This window comes from Nomascus leucogenys, chromosome 1a, assembly GCF_006542625.1.
Source record: "Nomascus leucogenys isolate Asia chromosome 1a, Asia_NLE_v1, whole genome shotgun sequence".
Taxonomy (NCBI): Eukaryota; Metazoa; Chordata; class Mammalia; order Primates; family Hylobatidae; genus Nomascus; species Nomascus leucogenys.
Window position 1 is genome coordinate 36,615,525 of NC_044381.1, and position 19,763 is coordinate 36,635,287.

The following is a 19,763-nucleotide window of genomic DNA, read 5'->3' on the forward strand; positions in this document are numbered from 1 at the left end:
CCCCACAATGCACATGACATGTTGTCTCTTACAATTCCATTCTCACTTCAGTTCTGGTAAGGTGTGCAGCACAAGAAACAGTTCCCACTCCTTAACCCCTAGCACATAGTAGGGCTCCTTTATAATATCCACCACACTTGAAATAAGACTTATTTGGGGTTGTTTCTGACAAAGCATAACTTCTATTACGGAAAAATTGGAGCATAAAAAGGATAATCACATCTGTTTTCCTACCACCCAGGGATAATTTTTTTTTTTTTTTTGATACGGGGTCACCCAGGCTAGAGTGCAGTGGCGCGATCACTGTTCACTGCAGCCTCAAACTCCTGGGCTCAAGCGATCCTCCCGCCTCAATCTCCTGGGTAGCTGGGACCACAGGTGCCAGAGGAGAATTCTTAACATTTCTTAACGTCCAGTCCTTCCGCTCTGTGTTAATTACATGTACACATCCTTTAAAAATTAGGGTCATACTGGATGTATAGGTTACTTAATAATGTTTCGACAGAGACATAGTTGCGAGTTCTTCATGGAGGTGTGTTCCCTCTCAGAAAGCGCGGGAACCCGGAGCCGCAGCCTACCCTAGGAGGGCGGGCAACTGTAGCTGCTCTGCGTAAGATAAACGAGATTGGGGTCCCGGAGGGGCACACGCCCAGGATAGTGGTTCGACGCCCCATGGAGACCTCAAAGCGTCCCTCAACGCCACACTGCGCACGCGCAATCATCTGGGTTCGCGGGACAGAGCCGGCGAGGCCACTGCGCATGCGTCAGGCATGGAAAGCGGAAGCGGAAGTTGGATGCGTCGGGTGGGCACCTCAGCAACCAGTAGCCATGCGCAGCTTGGAGGAGCCGGGGCCCCGGCCTACAGCGACCCCGTGCGGCTGCGTGAAGCCGGCTCTGGAGACAGGTAACTTCCAAGACTGGCGGTGCCACACTCTGGAGAGGTTTAGGCCCAGGCAGCGGACTTCGTTGCCGAGAGGGGTGTGAAACACACGATCTGGAACTGACGTGCGTCATTCTCCTACCTACGGCGAAGGCACAGGTCACGTGCTGCGGCGACCACGTGATGTGCTTTGGCGAGCGGGATGACGTCATCTGGCTTGTTCCGTTTTGTTATAAGACTTGTACTGTCTCCGTAGTCTTGGCTCAGTAGCTGGAGCAGCTACGTGCGGGGTAGCGGCCTTTTAGGGGTTTCCTTGCCATAGCGAATGGGAGGTGGTGTTAGGCGGGTTAGGAGTTAAAAAATACCATAGAGAGGCATCCTGCGCTGTAGGAATGAGAGAGAAGGAGGAAAGTTTCGGGGGAAGAAAATAGTTTTAAATTGGGCCTAGAAAGACAGGCATGAATTTGTTTCTCTTAACTCACACGTCTTCATAGAGGAATATATTAGCTTTAGAAACTAGAAAGCAAATGGAAGAAAATTAAAATAACCTGCCAGAGAAAGCCATTGTCAATATCTTGGTGTTTACCTTCCATACTTGTTTTTTTGTATACACACTTGGAAAGTGAGGTACTATACGACCTTACTGTTTAGTAATGTTAAAATAATTAAAAAAAATCTTAACAGGGCAATTAATGTTAATTTGAACACTTTGGGCCGGGCGCAGTGGCTCACGCCTGTAATCCCAGCACTTTGGGAGGCCGAGGCGGGTGGATCACGAGGTCAGGAGATCAAGACCATCCTGGCTAACACGGTGAAACCCCGTCTCTACTAAAAAATACAAAAAAATTAGCCGGGTGTGGTGGCGGGCGCCTGTAGTCCTAGCTACTCGGGAGGCTGAGGCAGGAGAATGGCGTGAACCCGGGAGGCGGAGCTTGCAGTGAGCCTAGATCGTGCCACTGCACTTCAGCCTGGGCGACAGAGTGAGACTCCATCTCAAAAAAAAAAAAAAATTGACACTTTGTTTTGTTATTATTAATTTTTGTAGAGGCAAGCTCTCACCGTGTTACCCAGGCTGGTCTCGAACTCCTGGGCCTAAGCAATCCACCTGCCTTAGCCTCCCAAAGTTTTGGGATTACAGGCATGAGCCACTGCAACCAGCTTAACACTTTGTTTTAGAGATGTGCTCTAATTTATGTAACCAGCTTCCTGTTACTGAGCATTTAAGTTACTGCCAGTTTGCATTGTTCTAAAAGAAAGCTCTTGAAGCTGAAATGTTTGTGTATATTCTAAAGTTTGAACTTTGTTAAATTTCTTGGAAGTGCTATTACCTGGCCAAATGTGCTTATTTAAAAAAAATTGTTTCCCACCGCCGATTACAGGTCTAATATTTTGACAGGAAGGAAAACGCAGAAGCCAGGGCTCAGAAGTCTACACAGTATAGGTTTGGGGAGCTGGAAGTCTAAAGTGTTGGATGGAACAGGGAGGTGGGAACCTTTGGATTCTGATTGTGAAGAACCTTGAGTACCAGACTAAGAAATACAAAGTCTGTTAACAGGGGAGAATATGAAAAGTTTAAAGTTAAAGAGTTAGCATAATACAAGAAACTCTAGGAGTGTTGAGGATTCGTCTAGAGTATTTTGAGAAGGGGAAGAACTTGCAGTGGGGACTGAAAGCCTAAGAAGGGTAAGTTAATAGTCCAGGCAGAAATGAAAAGGACCTGAACTTATTTTCAGAGCAAGACGTGTAGACAATCCTGTACACAAAAAACCCCACATTGATTACTTGCTGGCTTTTTACTTATTACACAGTTAATACAGTTGTAATGTTTAAATGAGGAAAAAGCCTGAGCAGGGACTTTAAAAAGCACTCCTTGCTGGGCACCTTCTATTTTACTGGATGCTTTCCATATTTTATTAGTACTCTTACAGCTTTCCAAAGTAGGTAGTATCCTTGTTTTATAGATGAGAAAACGGATTCAGAGAGAGAAGCTAGTTTTTCCCATGGTCACACAGCTAGTGTAGTGGCCCTGTGTTGTTTTTATCCTTTCTCCATCTGAAAGCAGTCCTAATTCTCTCATGCTCCTTTGAGGAACCACTTCTCCCCATTTCCATGAGGTTCTTGTGCTGGTTTTTGGCATACCTGTGCTTATTTATCTCTATCCCTGCAAAGGCACCTAGCTAGAATTGTTGATTTACTTGTCTTTCTCTGTCAATGTACTGGAAACCCTTGAGGACGAGAACTGATTCATATTTGTACCCCAAGTCCTTAGCACAGTGCTTACCAAATGGTAGGTGTTTACTATTCTTTTGAGTTTTTGTTGTTGTCGTTTTGAGATAGGCAAGAAGAAGAAGACCAGAATTCCCCTTGGCAAACAGTGTCAGGTCTTTGCTTCAAATAGCATTTATAATTTCATAGCATTATCCCCAGGAGGGCACAGAGAATGTATAAATATGTCCTAGAAGAGTTCAGACGCACTAGGATATGGATATTTGGTATTTTGAGAGTGGTCCCAAACATTTTAGAGTAGCAGAGTTAGAAGAACTCTTACAAAGTAGCTCTTGAGTATACTTTCAGTTCATTGCTAATCCAGTGTTGTCTTGCTTATGTTCTTAAGGAGATGCACAAAGAGGATAGAAGTAAATCTAATTGGCAGCCACTTATGTTTATCATATCATATGTGTAATCTGTGAAAAACAGGCATAGACTGATTCCGTGAAGTGATAAATCAGCTCTAATATAAATTCCTAGGCCCCAAATCAAAGAGTCAAGGGCGGAAGTCTTTGATTACGTTACTGCTGACAGGACATTTCCTGTGATATTGAAGCATGGTGTGAGAGTCTCCCCAACCATTAAATTCCACTGTCGTTAAGAGTTCTTGGTTTGTATCTTTTCTCCAAACTTAACACAGTGTCTGGCAATTGTAGACACTTGGAAAATAGTGTTTCTCTCTTTCTTTTCTTTCCTTTCTTTCCCTTTTTTCCCTTTCCTTTCTTTTCTTTCCTTTTTCTTTTTTCTTTTCTTTCTTTCTTTCTCTTTTTTTTTTTTTTCCTCATTGTGGAGCAGAGGTAACTCGTGGGCAGTGTGCCCAGAGTATCAGCCAGAAAATGTTTCTTGAACAAATGAAAACAAGACACAGGGATTTTGTGACTGGGTTAGGAGTCTTTTTTGGCCATTTATCTTCCAGACATAAGATATACCAGGTCGTTTGGCCTCAGTTTCTTCATTTTTAAGATGTCTACTATATCTGTTCCATAGAAGCATGGATGAGGATGAAAAAGAAAAAACAAAAAAACGAAAAACAATTCCTGTAAGCATACTTGGACAAAAATTAAAGTTGTCAAAAACATACAGAATATATGGATGGATCTTAGCCTCGTAATATTGAGAGAGAAAAAGCAAGTCTGAGAAGACAACTTACAATTTGGTGCCAGTTTTTATAGATCTTAAAGACAAAAATCAATGAAATACTGTTTAGGCATGCATGTACATGTAACAAAATCATACTCTAAAAGGAAGTGAATGATGAAGACCAAATTCAGGCTTCTGTTTATCTCAGAGGGAAAAGAAGAGTGTGAGATAAGGAAAACAACCTAAAAAGAACAAGTCGTTAGTAACGCTCTAGTTTTTGGGATGGGTGGTGTATACACGGGGTTTTGTTATCATATTATGCCGTATAACTTACATGTATGTTGCATATAATATTTATATGTATCAAATAATATAGCTTCTAAAAGTGAAGAGTAATGAAAGATACTGTGAGGGACAGCCCCGGACCTATAGTGTTACTGCTTATGCTGGTAGGGTAGATTTAAGGAAGCAGGAAATAAAATGAAAGTCTGAAGTGTCTTTATATCATCTCTCAGAAATTGATAACGCTGTCATGAAATGTGAAAATGAAAAAGTTATCAATAAATTCAAAATGGTAGCCATGGAAACCTTGGACTTTAAATTTATATTGATAGTGTCTGGCCATTTTTTTTTCTTTTGAAATATGTTGTTACTTTAAAAAATTGTGATTTTTTTTTTTTTTTTTTTTGAGATGGAGTCTCGCTCACCTAGGTTGGAGTGCCGTGGCGTGATCTTGGCTCACTGCAACTTCCGCCTCCCAGGGTCAAGTGCTTCTCCTGACTCAGTTTCCTGAGTAGCTGGGACTCCAGGCATGCACCACCATGCCTGGCTAATTATTTTTTTTTTTGTACTTTTAGTAGAGATGAGGTTTCACCATGTTGGCCAGGCTGGTCTCCAACTCCTGACCTCAGGTGATCTGCCCGCCTCAGCCTCTCAAAGTGTTGGGATTACAGGCGTGAGCCACTGCACCTGGCCTAATTTGTGATTATTGAAAAAATTTCAAATATTACAGAAATTACAAAGTTAAATATAAAGGTAATTAAAAAATCTCACCACCCAGATTAACCACTGTTAAAAAAATTGGTGAACATTGGCCAGGTGTGGTGGCTCACACCTGTAATAACAGCACTTTGAGAGACCGAGATGGGCAGATTGCTGGAGATCAGGAGTTTGAGACCAGCCTGGCCAACATGGTAAAACCCCTTTTCTACAAAAAAAAAAAAAAAAAAAAAAAAATTAGATGGGCATGGTGATGCGTGCCTATAATCCCAACTACTTGGGAGACTGAGGCACGAGAGTCGCTTGAGCCTGGGAGGTGGAGATTGCAGTGAGCCGAGATCGTGCCACCGCACTCCAGTCTGGGCAACAGAGCAAGACTCTCTCTCAAAACAAACAAACAAACAAAAAAAAACAAAACACAGCATTTGGTGCATATCCTTCCAGATAGCTTTCCAAACATACCTGTACATGTTTAAGGAGGTAAATATAGAAGAAATTTCCATAAGTGGGATTATATTATACATATTATTATTTTACTTTTTCAATTTCCACGTTAATCAGTTTAGACATATATAATCTTTTCTTCCATGCAACATGAATTTTTTGAGTACCTACTCCGTTGCAGGCAGTGTACTAGACAATGAGAATGCACCAATAAACAAGACAGAAAAACTGCCCACATGGAGCTTACGTTCTAGAGGGGCAGCAGGCTACTGGACCAAGCCTAACTTGAAATTTACCTTGCCTCTAGATATTTTAGCACTATGAGCTTATAAGCTCTCTTTATTGCTTAAATTAGTTTATTTCATATGTTCTGTTGCTTTCAATTGAAGATATCCTTACTTATGTATTACATATTACTTATGTATACCCAGTGTTTCCTCATCTTTCACTATTCTCTGCCTCTTATTTCATACTCCAGCCAATCAAAATAGCTTGTTCCCTGCATATGCTATGACATTTCTCATTTACTTTTGTGTACAGTCTCTCCTCTATTAGAAATACCCTCATAGGCCAAGCACTATGGCTCACGCCTATAATCCCAGCACTTTGGGAGGTCGAGGTGGGCGGATCACGAGGTCAGGAGTTCAAGACCAGCCTGACCAACATGGTGAAACCCCTTCTCTACTAAAAATACAAAAAAAAAAGCTGAGCGTGGTGGCAGGTGCCTGTAATCCCAGCTACTGGGGAGGCTGAGGCAGGAGAAATGCTTGAACCCGGGAAGCGGAAGTTGCAGTGAGCCGAGATCGGGCCACTGCACTCCAGCCTGGGCACGAGAGTTGCTTGAGCCTGGGATGTCTCAAGCCTGAGATGTCATCTCAAAAAAAAAAGAAATACCCTCATAGCCCTGGCCAGAGTCACATGACTTGGTATTGGTAGCATAGAATTTTAATTATGGTCATAGTAGGTATTCTGAAAATGCCCCCTTCCTTTCATTCTTTCTTTCTTGGACCATTATTCTTTCTAGTATATCTAAAGGGATATTACTATGTATGTAACGATATATGTGTATGTGTGTGTATGTAATGATGAGAATACTTATACGTATTCATGAATACTATAAAAATCATTTTTGTAGTTGCACGACACTAAGATTTTAAAACTATGAAACCAATGCATTAGAGAAAACATGTTTTCTTACAACTTGGTTTGACCTTTTGACTAATAATTTTTTACCTAATTTTCTCCTGTAGGGAATCTTTTAACTGAGCCAATCGGCTACTTGGAATCTTGTTTCTCGGCCAAGAATGGTACTCCAAGACAGCCATCCATTTGTAGCTATTCTCGAGCCTGTTTGAGGATTAGAAAGAGGATCTTTAATAATCCTGAACATTCCCTGATGGGCCTAGAACAGTTTTCTCATGTTTGGTAAGTTGTTTTATAGTTAGATATAGGATTTTGGGCCAGAACTTGCGCCCGAATAAAGTACTGCAGTTGAAGGCAACCTTGGAGTCTGCCATCCAGACCACCCTCATCTTTCTGTTTTGTTTTGTTTTTGAGTGGGGGTCTCTGTCACCCAGGTTGGAGTACAGTGGCGCAGTAGCAGCGCACTGTAACCTCTGCCTCCTGGGCTCAAGGTATCCTCCCACCTCAGGCTCCTGAGTAGCTGGGACCCCAGGTGTATGCCACTGTGCCTGGCTAATTCTTTTTTGTATTTTTGGTAGAGATGGGGTTTCACCATGTTACCCAGGCTGGAACTCTCATCTTTTGCATGGATTTTTTAATGTTTTTATTTTTTGAGACAAGTGCAGTAGTGAGAAGGGGGGAAAAGTAGAACAAAAAGTTCAATCTGTAACTGACTGTGAACAATCAATTGAGATAACTCACTACCTTTGGACCAGCCTGTTGTATGGAATTTTGTACTGTATTTGTGCATACGATTATCTGTGTCATTTAGATATCCTCAGGGAAGCTTGGGATCCACTGAGGTGGCGTGTTCCATTTGCAGTTGGTTCTAATGGTGATGAACGCCTTCTGTTGAGTGGAAATTATAGACCTCCTTGACTCTGCCCCTCGGTCATTATTCTACCCTCTAGACCAGGGGTCAGTAAACTATGGCCCATTTTTGTAAATTATTTTTATGGGAACAAAGTCATGTCCATTTGTTTAAGTATTGTTTGTGGCTGCCTTTGTGCTATAGCAGCAAAGTTGAATAGTCTCTATAGTGACTGGTTGGCCTGCATGTCCTAAAATATTACCCTCTGACCTTTTACAGAAAAAGTTTGCAGATCCTACTCTAGACTCATGTAGAATTAAGTATACTCCTAAAAGACAAGACACTGTAGAAATCTGGATATTTTAAGTGTTACCTATATTACGGCCTGTGTTATACTAGCATTGTTTGTTGTCATTTCAAATTCTGTGTTCATTCTTCCTCACCCCAACATCAGCAGTCTGAATGGGTCTATTTTTATTGGTAGAGACCTAAAAATTAAGCGTTTATTCTGAAATAGTTTATTTTTCATGTTATTTTGGGGACAAGAGTAGATTTAGAAAATGTATGTTCTGACCTAGTTTGTATTATGATCCTGATTGAATTATTTAAGTTAAAAACATTGATGATGTAAAAAATGGGTTCAGAAGTATATACAGAGATTTTTCCTTATCCCTCCTATTTTCCTCCCCTCTCTCCCCAACCCCAACCACTCATCAGAGATTATTACTGTTAACAGCATGGTGTAGATCCTGCCAGACCATTTAATGTTTTCTTCTTCAAATACACATAGAAACAAATATACACATACAGAGTGGGTATTTGCTTTTTTAAAAAAAGTATGTTTTCTTCATATAACAGTATATACCATGAAGAGCTTTCATGACAGTAGATTCACTCTTTTTTTTTTGCTTTAATAGCTATTATTAGAAAATATAGATGTAGCCGGGCGTGGTGGCTCACACCTGTAATCCCAGCACTTTGGGAGACCGCGGCAGGCGGATCACGAGGTCAGGAGATCGAGACCATCCTGGCTAACACAGTGAAACCCCGTCTCTACTAAAAATACAAAAAAAAATTAGCTGGGCGTGGTGGCGGGCACCTGTATTCCCAGCTACTCCGGAGGCTGAGGCAGGAGAATGGCATGAACCTGGGAGGTGGAGCTTGCAGTGAGCCGAGATCACGCCACTGCACTCTAGCCTGGGCAACAGGGCGAGACTCCGTCTCAAAAAAAAAAAGAAAATATAGATGTATATTTTGTAATATACACACTCTTGTTAATGGAGGGCTATGTTGTTATTATAATAACTGTGACAAACCCCCTTAGACACATTCTTGGCCACTTGTGTATTTTTATGAACAGGATGTCAGAAGTGGATATATTGGGTTAGAAGGTAAGCATATTTAGAATTTTGGAGAACTACTTCCAAATTAGCCTCTAAAATTAACCAATGTATACTTCAATAATATATGCAAATGACCTTTTTCTTACACCCTTCCCAACACAATATGTTATCAGTTTTTTACACTTTTGCCTGATGGGGAAAAAGAGTATTTTGGTTTTTTAGTTTAATTTCTAAATTTAGAAATTTCTAATTATTAGTGAAGCTCAACATCTTTTCATATGGTTCTTAGCTACTTGTCATTTTTTTGTGAATTACTTATTCATGTTCTTTGCATAGTGTCTTATATTGGGTTGTCCTTAGTAATTTGTAGGAACAATTTGTGTGCCACAGATATTAACCTGTGGTCCATTATGTATGTAGCAAACGTTTTCTCTTAGGCTGACATTTTGTAGTACATAAATGTAATGATTTCATGAGTTCAAATCTGTTAGTTTTTCTTCTTGGCTTCTTGGTTTTGTATCTTATTTAGGAAGGTCTAGTCATGCCAAATGAAAAAAAAAGGAAGGTCTGGTAAAGTTATTTAACATTTCTGAACTTCAATTTCCTCATCCCAAAAATGGGGGATAAATTATATTACTTAAGATAGTTAGGAAGATTGTATGAAATGAGTGTAAAAATGTTTTACTGTACTACCTGGCACACCTCAGACACTTAGTAAATATTGTTTATTGGGCACTTGATAAACGTCTCAAGTTCCCACTGTGTGCCAGTTGTTGTGTTAGCTGCAAAGGATGTGGAGATGAGATTCTGTCTCTTCGTTTAAGGAAAGGGGATGGTGTTATTTTCTTCCTACCAGATTACAGGTTAATACTATTTAAAACATGATTTCTGTTAATTTGTGGGAGATTGCATTTTTTTCCCATCAGATCATTGTGGTAAAATAACTTGTGCTCTTTTCTTATTCTGTGGTTTGTTTTGTTTTGTTTTCTATAGGATTTTGTTTGTTTTTCACAAAAATGGTCATTTGAGCTGTAAGGCAAAAGTGCAGCCTCCTAGGCTGAACGGTGCAAAGACTGGAGTTTTTTCCACAAGGAGCCCTCATCGTCCCAATGCAATAGGACTGACCCTGGCCAAGCTGGAAAAGGTAGAAGGTAACCCATTTCATTTCTACTTTTACCTTTTTCCTTACCCAAAAAAGCCTTATAAAATAAACACAGCATTCACCACTGGCTGTTTATTCAGACGAGTACCAATGATGTTAACTCCTGAGAATCAGCAGACATTGAAGAAAATACAATGATTAAAAGAATGTTAGCATTGAAAAATGTTGAAATAAACTCTCATAGGATGCTCAGGTTTGTTTATATTATTGCATATATCCAAAACTATTAAATTATTTAGAAATAATACAAATTTCATAATCATTAAATTAGTAACCAAAGTTTCTCTGACTTGGAATGCAGTAAATACAAAATGATTAAAAATAAATGGACACTTTCCAGTTTAACACACAATAACTCATTGTACATGCACATATGGAAAACACATAGACTGGTGGTATATCATTCCTTCCTTGCAGTCTTGGGGAAATGGACAGACATCATGGCTGCAGTACTGATGTCAACTGTGCTATGTGGCAGGAGTCTGGGATGAATCACACTACAAGGACAAACATTGGTCAGATTGTAGAAGTTTTAAACTAACTAGTTTTAACTGTGTGTTCATATATAACCTAGTTACGCATTTATGGAAAGCATTCCATTCTGACCTAACAGATGCATTTGTTATAGAGGCAGCAGATGAAATGGCAGGTAAACTAGGAGTCAAGAGACCATTCCAGGCTTCAGCCTGCTGGTTGTGAAGTGGGCAAAGGAGAAGGACCTGCTTCGCCTGTGATTCCACAGAATATTTTGAGAATCTTGTAAGAGAAAAGTTCTAAAACTACTTTTTCAGGCTATTGGACACTAAATAGATGAGAGCAGTTATTTTGCTTGTTCTTTCCAAGAACTTGAACTCTCCCGCTGGATTGTACTCAACTGGGCCTTAGTTTTCCCAGAAAAATTCAGTAGCTGATCCACCTTGAATTTTATCAATTTGTAATGGCTAACAGACTTGGATAGCAAGTACTAGAGGATTTTGTGATTATTCAGGGACATATTTTCTAGCACTGAATATGTGCCAGACATTGTCCTAGGTGCTAGAGCTATAGTGATAAACAAATCAGATAAAAATAGAAATCCATGCCCTAAAGAACTTAATGTTTCAATTGGGGAGGTCAAGTCAGAAAGGTTAAAAGGGAAACACAGTAGCACTGTAGACATTAATATATAAGCTTTATGGCAACTAGTGTTTGTGCAGTGCTTTACAGTTAGTAAGTGTTCATGTACCTTATCTCACAGTGGCTTTGTGGGTTTGACAAAGTAGCAATCCTCATCTCATAGGTGAGGAAACTAGGGCTCTTTAAGGTTAGATAATCTGTCTGATAGCATCCAGTCAGGTGGTCATCTAACCCTAAATCCTTTGAAGTCTTACTTATGCTACAGTGCCTTTCTTTTTCCTACAGATATTGTTAGGCATAATTCATCATCTAGCAAGTCCAGAATCATCTTTCCAGAGTTCCAGCTCATTCATAATAAGCATGTTTCAGAAATCAGGGTCCTGTATTAGTTACGTTTTTCTTAAATGGAGACGGAATCAAATGTGACTGCATGCAGTTTTTCTGTTCTCATTTGGCCTATTTTCCAAGAGTAAGGTTAGTAGATGACTACTTGTAGCAGTAACTGGACAGCAACTGTCCAGTGGGACAGCTGGAGACTTGTCTTTAGTATTTGGTAATGCTGACTTATGTGCTGCTTAATCTTTTGAGTCTTGATGGATGTATTAGATTTCTATTGTTGTGTAACAAATTACCACAGAATCATCAGTTTAAACAACACACATTTATTATGTGTTTGAAACATTATTATGTATCTGTGGGTTGGAAGGATGGGCACAGCTTAACTAGGTCATCTTCTTAGGTCTCACTAGATTGCAATTAAGTTGTCAGCTGAGGTGAGGTCTTATCTGGAGGCTTGACCATGGAAGAATCTGCTTCAAGCTCACTCAGACTGTTGGCCACATTGATTTCTTTGCCATTGTAGTAGGACTGGGGGCCCCAGATTCTTGCTGGTTGTTGGCTGGAGGCTGCCCTCAGTGTCTAAAGGCTATGTGGACCTTGCAGTTCCTTGCTACGTGGGCTTCCTAGCATGGCTGCCTATTTCAGCAAGCCTTCAAGGAGAGTCTCTCGAGTGAGTCTTCCAGCCAGCAGCAGTGCTAACGAAAAGCATAGTCGCTGGAGGGACATCATACCTCTTTTTCCGTATTCTGTTGGTTAGAAGCCAGTCACACTCAAGGGGAAGGATTATATAAGGGCATGAACTTCAGGAGGTGCAAGTCACAGGGCCACTTTTGGATCTATTTGCCACAGTAAGAACCTTCATTGGTCCCACAGAGATATACTGAGGACTACTATATCCCTGGAACAGAAGCACCAGTGATACAAAGATGAGTTGGCCCCAGCCTACCTGCGTCTAGGGATAAAGACACTAAGCAGGTCACTACCCTACCATGGGGAAAGGACTCTAGCAGAGGTTTGTGCACAGGCTTCTCTATGGGGACTGTAGGAAAGAATGCTTTTGTCTGGAGGAGCCAGAAAGGCTTTGTAAAAGGTGTACTTTTGAGGGCCTCAAAGAGCAAGTAGGAGTTTGATAGGTAGAGAAGAGGATAGGCTACCAGGTAGCAAGAAGGGTGTGTGTTGGCACCAGGTCTATGTGAGAGAATTATGAGTAAGTGTAGTGAGGCATAAGCAGACAGTGTTAGAGGATTCTGGGATGTGATTGTATTCTCCAAGTGTTTGCACTGTTCTTCATTTTTCACTTTTTTATGTCATAGGTGGAGCTATATACCTTTCTGGAATTGACATGATACATGGCACACCCGTACTAGACATCAAGCCCTACATAGCTGAGTATGACTCACCGCAAAATGTGATGGAGCCTTTAGCAGACTTTAATTTACAGAATAACCAACATACACCAAACACTGTGTCCCAGTCTGACAGCAAGACTGACAGCTGTGACCAGCGACAGCTCTCAGGGTGTGATGAGCCACAACCCCACCATAGCACTAAGAAGAAACCTAAATGTCCTGAAGACAGAACTTCAGAAGAAAATTACCTGACACACAGTGACACAGCCAAAATTCAGCAAGCATTTCCTATGCACAGGGAGATAGCAGCGGATTTTGGGTTGGAATCAAGACATGATCAGAGTTCCAGAGTGGCAGAAGAACAAATTGGCCCATATTGCCCGGAGAAGAGCTTTTCAGAGAAAGGTACAGACAAGAAGCTAGAGAGAGTGGAAGGAGCAGCAGTCTTGCAAGGAAGCAGGGCAGAGACACAGCCCATGGCCTCTCACTGCCCTGCTGGAAGGGCTGATGGAGCTGCCCACAGCGTGGTTCCTGCCTGGGTGACAGAGGCTCCTGTGGCCACTTTAAAAGTGCGGTTTACTCCTCATGCCGAGATGGACCTTGGGCAGCTCAGTTCACAAGGTGAACCGGGTATCTTCAGTTTCTTCATTCTGAATGAGAGATGAACTTTTACTCTGAGATTTAGCCAAGTTTGGTATTTATGAGGGCAGTTACATGAAGTGTTTGTCAGTATGACTGGTTTTTAGGAAACAGGTAAAATAATATTTTTGCAGCACCATCATATGATGACTTTTGTTGGACAATTTTGTGGTCAGCACAGTTAGTTCCAGGCTGTCAGTAAAGCATTGGCAGAGAGTGGCGGCTGCCTCAGAGGTGGCCTGTGACTTACAGCCCCTTGTCTACTTGCTATAGTAGTTCTTAGAGTCTTCAAACATCATTCAGAAACTAAATTGTGCTTGTTCTGTACTTATGTACATAAAGTTTTCCTACTTGTTTTACTGTCTGACTAGAGAAATGTTGCATTGTATTCTGACTATCAGGTAGCTGATAGCTCAGCCTCTGGCACAGAGGACTCTAGGAGCCCAGAGTCAGAGGGGAAGAGTCTCTTAGCACAGAACTTGCCCCAACAAAGTCCCACTGCTAGAGGCATACACTTTGCTGCAGAAGAGAGGCCACAGGGCTCTTACGTGGAGCTGCTTACTTTAACACATGGTTCTTAACAAATGTTATCTTGTTTCCCCAGCCCACAGCAGATCCCAAGCAGTAGCCTAGGATGAAGGAAGGGGCTGTTAAGATGTGGATACAGTGATACCAGTAAGAAGTAACTAGTTTCAGGCTGGGCATGGTGGCTCACTCCTGTAATCCCAGCACTTTGGGAGGCCGAGGTGGGTGGATCACTTGAGGTCAGGAGTTCAAGACCAGCCTGGCCAACATGATGAAACCCCATCTCTATTAAAAATACAAAAAGCCAGTTGTGGTGGCAGGCGCCTGTAATTTCAGCTACTCGGGAGACTCAGGCAGGAGAATTGCTTGAACCTAGGAGGCAGAGGTTACAGTGAGCCGAGATGGTGCCACTGTACTCCAGCCTGGGTGACAGAGTGAGACTCCATCAAAAAGAAGAAGCTGGTTGCCAAGGACATGTCAGATTGCAAAAAGCTGTTCTTTGTGTTACAACTCAGTAAGGAGCCAGCATAGCCATATAAAGAGGGAAGTTCATTTATTCATTCCGCAGTTGTTTACTGAGCTTCTGCTAGGTGTCAGACATTGGTCTAGGTTCTTGGAATACATCAGTGAACAAAACAGACGTAAAAAACCCCTGCTGTCATGGAGCTTGCATTCTAATGGGGAGGAGAGAGACAAACTAAAAGTATAATAAGCAATCAAGTTATTAGACCAAACATATTCAACATTATATAATATTAGAAGGTGATAAGAGTTACTGAAAAATTTGAGAATACAGCAGGCTTGGGGTGTTGTTACTATTTTATTTTATTTTTGAGACAGGGTCTCACTGTGTCACCCACGCTGCAGTGCAGTGGCAAGAACATGGCTTACTGCAGCCTCAACCTCCCGGGCTCAAGCAGTCCTCCCACCTCAGCCTTCTGTGTATCTGGGACTACAGGTGTGCACCACAACACCTGGCTAATATTTTGATTTTTTTTTTTTTTTTTGAGACGGAGTCTCACTGTCGCCCAGGCTGGAGTGCAGTGGCTCGATCTCAGCTCACTGCAAGCTCCATCTCCTGGGTTCACGCCATTCTCCTGCCTCAGCCTCCCGAGTAGCTGGGACTACAGGTGCCCACCACCACACACAGCTAATTTTTTGTATTTTTAGTAGAGATGGGGTTTCACCATGTTAGGCAGGATGGTCTCGATTTCCTGACCTTGTGATCCACCCGCCTTGGCCTCCCAAAGTGCCCAGATTACAGGTGTGAGCCACCGTGCCCAACCTATTTTGATTTTTTTTAAAGAGATGGGGTCTCATTTTGTTGCCCAGACTTGTCTTGAACTCTTGGACTCAGGGGATCCTCTGTCTCAGCCTCCCAAAGTGCAGGGATTACAGGTGTGAGCCACTGCACCTAGCCTGTTGCAATTTTAAATAGGTGGCTCCAGTGGGCCTCACTGAGAAAGACACATATGAGCAAAGGTCAAAGAGGTGAAGACATGAGCCAGTCTGTCCAGAGAAAGGACATGCTGGCCTGAGGGACAGCCAGTGCACAGCTGCAAGGTGGAGGGTACATGGCACGTTTGAGGTCACGTGGCCAGAGTGGACTGAGGAGGGCTGAGTGGAAGGATATGAGGTCAAAGAAGTACTAGAAAAGGGACGAGGTCACCTAAGGGTTTTATAGGCCATTCTAAGGACTTGAGTTTTGATCTTGGGAGAAGTAAAAGGCAGAGGAACTTGATGTCCATATCCCCAGAGAGCAGGGGACCATCTCTGGGGTCAGATCACTACCTGTGTGATTTCTGGGATGTCACACTTCAGTGACATGCAAAGGCAAGCTGGAGTTCCTTATTGAGACAATGAAGACTTTCATTCTATATCCAAAAAATAAAGGCTTGCACAGCCAAAGATACTAGATTTTCCCCTGCTTTACTAGCAGAGAGAGAATGAAGAGGCTAGGCGGGTATTTGGCTTTAATAATCCAACCTGACGAGGTTCTTCTGATGGGAAAAAGAAGTCTAAAAGTTGGAACTGGAGACACATGCCAACTGACTCTGAGATTTCCCCATTTCTTCCTGTCAGAGCCACAGCCAGCCCACACTGTTGCCTTTTGCAAAGGAAAAGCCACCCCTTCCTCTGGGTGGAGGCAGCCACCTGCCAGGGCCCAGGAACTGGTTTTAGCACCAATATGCCAACCTCAGCCAAGCGCCGTTTGCAGGGCACCCCCTGTACTTCTGGACACGGCAGTCTCGTGGTCATGAGTGGTGATGCCACTTGAGGGTTGTGCTTCTCGTTCACTCCTAAGGCTTTACTTTTAAACAAAGCTTTTGATTTTAAAATTGATCTCTTTATTTTTAAAAGTTTTGTTGATAGAAATCATTACATCACTATATACAGTTGATGGGAGGAGGCTGGTCAGTTGTAAAAGGATTTTATGGTGGAACAAAACAGTCCTGCCTTCTAGACACTTTATGTTTATGTTTACCACTTGTTCTGTGGTTATTGTCGAATGCAACCTACTATGGAAAGTTTTGTTTTTCTTTCTTTTCTTTTTTCTTTTTCTTTTCTTTCTTTTCTTTTTTTTTTTTGAGATGGAGTCTCACTCTGTCACCCAGGCTGGAGTGTAGTGATGCAATCTCAGCTCACCGCAACCGCCACCTCCCGGGTTCAAGCGATTCTCCGGCCTCAACCTCCTGAGTAGCTGGGATTACTGGCATGAGCCACCACACCCGGCCTGGAAAGTTTTGTTTTTTAAACTGCAGTGCCGTATGTGTCAGATGTTTGAAATATGCCTTACTGATTAAAAAAATGATTAAAATGAGAAATTATGCAGTGTAACTACAAAACAGGAACTGATTGATAGCAAACAGCAAAATTCAGAGCTGTTGCAGAAATAAAAAGTGACTTCAGGAAGCTCTGGGTCTAGAAGAGGTTAAAAGTGTTGAAATGGGAGGAAGTTTGGTGCTGGAGTAAAGGTCTGGGCAGAGTGCTGTGGGCACTCTGAGAGGAGAATCCTGACTTGTGTCTGGGAGGGAGTGTGGGAGGAAACGGTGCTTGAGCTGAGCCTGGCAGGATGAGTAGGCAGGAAATTGGGGGAAGGCACCCATGCCAGATGAACAGCCAAGCAGAGGCCTGGAGCCTCTCCCAGAAATGCTGTCACAGGGGAGTGTGATGAGCTCTCCTCATTTTTGAGTGGCCTTCAGAGCCATTTTCTATGAGCCATGCAGTAAAGGAACCTTATTGCCATATAATTGATTTTTTTTTTTTTTTTTTTGAGATACAGTCTCTTTCTGTCACCCAGGCTGGAGTGCAGTGGTGCGATCTTGGCTCGCTGCAACCTCCACCTCCCAGGTTCAAGTGATCCTCCTGCCTCCTGAGTAGCTGGGATTACATGCGTGCGCCACCATACCTGGCTAACTTTTTTTTTTTTGTATTTTTAGTAGAGATGGGGTTTCACCATGTTGGTCAGGCTGATCTTGAATTTCTGACTTTGTGATCCTCCTGCCTTGGCCACCCAAAGTGCTGGGATTACAGATGTGAGCCACTGTGCCCAGCCCGTATAATTGAGTTTTGACTAAAAATTGTACTTCATGGCTTTATTTACCCAACCTGCTTATTAGATATGGCCCACAGTGATTTTTGGCTGCTTGTGGAAATCAAATCCATTCCAAGAGGGATAAAGATCCACTGCTACCACAGATGATATTTTGAGCAGGGACAGTGTTTTTAAGATCTGTACCTTCCTGGAAGGGGCATTTGGATGTATGTGATGTTGTAGTTATGAAAAACTAGGTCACAGTTAGTTTCTAAATTTATGTTTTATACATACTGTATTAAAAAATAAAATACATTAAAAATCCTACAAACATAGGAAGTTTTGCTGTTTCTTAGGGACACGGATGTGAGAGAGTCCCAAAGCAAAGGGACGTTACTGGTAACTGTGGGGCTGTGATACCAGCTTTCTGGTGCAGCCTCTCTTGCCTGTAGCTGGTGTTCTGGGTGTGTATGGGTTTAGTTCTCTTTCTTGTGGCTTTCTGAGGATGCTGGGACTGTCATGCATTTCCTTGTCTCTGTTCTGAGAAGAAAATGATAAGGAATTAAAGTCTACATTGAGTATAGAAAAGTGACATTTTGGATGTCAGAAAAGTGACATTTTGGCTGACAGAAAACAAAAGCTCACCTGCCTTAGGAGACTAAGGAAAAATACTACCATGGTTTGGGGGTGTACAAGTTAAACCTAATGACAATAAACACCTCTCGAAGGTGACAGTCTCCGTAATGATCAAATAGTTTTCCAAACCCTGTCCATGTCAAGTGATCTTTAAGGAACCAACCAAATTCCATATTGAAGTTTGTTGTAATTAAATTCAACCTGCATGATAGTGCTCATTAAGTTGTGTTTTTTTCATTGCAGATGTTGGTCAGGCGTCATTTAAATATTTTCAGTCAGCAGAGGAAGCAAAGCGTGCCATTGAGGCTGTGCTGTCAGCGGATCCTCGGTCTGTGTACCGCCGGAAGCTTTGCCAGGACCGCCTTTTCTACTTTACTGTAGACACAGCGCATGTCACTTGTTGGTTTGGTGATGGCTTTGCAGAGGTGCTGAGGATCAAGCCGGCTTCTGAGCCTGTTTATATGACTGGCCCTGTGGAGTCCTTGGTGTCTCTACGGTCTTAAGGAGCCTCCCTCATATCTTTAAGGTAGCATCATTGATCTTTGGATGTGGCTTTTGGATTTTCTGAACAAGCTAATGTTGTGTCGAGAAGCAACACTTTGTGATCTCATGGCTTTGGTTGATTTGGGCTGTTCAAAATGTTTATTTGAAAAATGTATACATTAATAAACTTAACAAAGAGATATAAAATACAGAGAAATCACCAAATGCTTTTTGATCTGTCGATACTAAAGAATCGAAAGGTGATGCTGTCTCGATAATTTCTGAAAGAAGCTGTTCTTGGTGCACTTGATAAAATTAAACAAAGGTCATTCCAGCAGAGACGTTCTAGTTGAGGGGATCTATTCAGTAATTCATATTGGTTTTCCTGTCTGTCTGGAAAAGCCTGACCTTTCTATTTGATTCCAGATCAAACCTATATCTTAGGAAACTAACAAATAAAAAACAAGTAGAGATAGTTTTTGAGATTAAATTTCTGTGTTTCAGAGACTTTGTGACATAGTCACACACACATATATATATGTATATATATTTAATACTGATTCTAAAATAGAGACTCTCTGAGATTTCTTTGGATGTCTTTGTATCAGAAAAGGAAATCACCGCCAGAAGTTCAAGAAAATTGTTACTGTTTTTTTGTTTTTGTTTTTGTTTTGAGATGGAGTCTTGCTGTTTCGCCCAGGCTGGAGTGCAGTGGCGTGATCTTGGCTCACTGCAATCTCTGCCTCCCAGGTTCAAGCAATTCTCCTGCCTCAGCCTCCTGAGTAGCTGGGATTACAGGCGTGCGCCACCACGCCTGGCTAATTTTTGTATTTTTAGTAGAGACCATGTTGGTCAGGCTGGTCTCGAACTCCTGACCTCGTGATCCGCCCACCTCGGCCTCCCAAAGTGCTGGGATTACAGGTGTGAGCCACCGTGCCTGGCCTATAATTACTGTTTTTTAATATACTCACT

General features: G+C 42.0%; 1 protein-coding gene across 2 annotated transcripts; it reads left to right on the plus strand.

Annotated features, from left to right (window-relative positions):
• The first annotated feature begins 758 nt into the window (after positions 1 to 758).
• Positions 759 to 19,053, plus strand: TRMO (tRNA methyltransferase O). 2 transcript variants are annotated; one of them, XM_003260542.2, is made up of 5 exons: positions 759 to 904; positions 6,922 to 7,096; positions 10,001 to 10,158; positions 12,938 to 13,594; positions 18,552 to 19,053. In XM_003260542.2, the coding sequence occupies exons 1-5, from the start codon at positions 760 to 762 to the stop codon at positions 18,809 to 18,811; spliced, it is 1,395 nt and encodes a 464-aa protein (XP_003260590.2). In that variant the 5' UTR covers position 759; the 3' UTR covers positions 18,812 to 19,053. The 2 variants fall into 2 exon arrangements, with proteins under 2 accessions (XP_003260590.2, XP_030651926.1); XM_030796066.1 differs by lacking the exon at positions 6,922 to 7,096 and having other exon boundaries at positions 801 to 904.
• Positions 19,054 to 19,763: the final 710 nt, after the last annotated feature.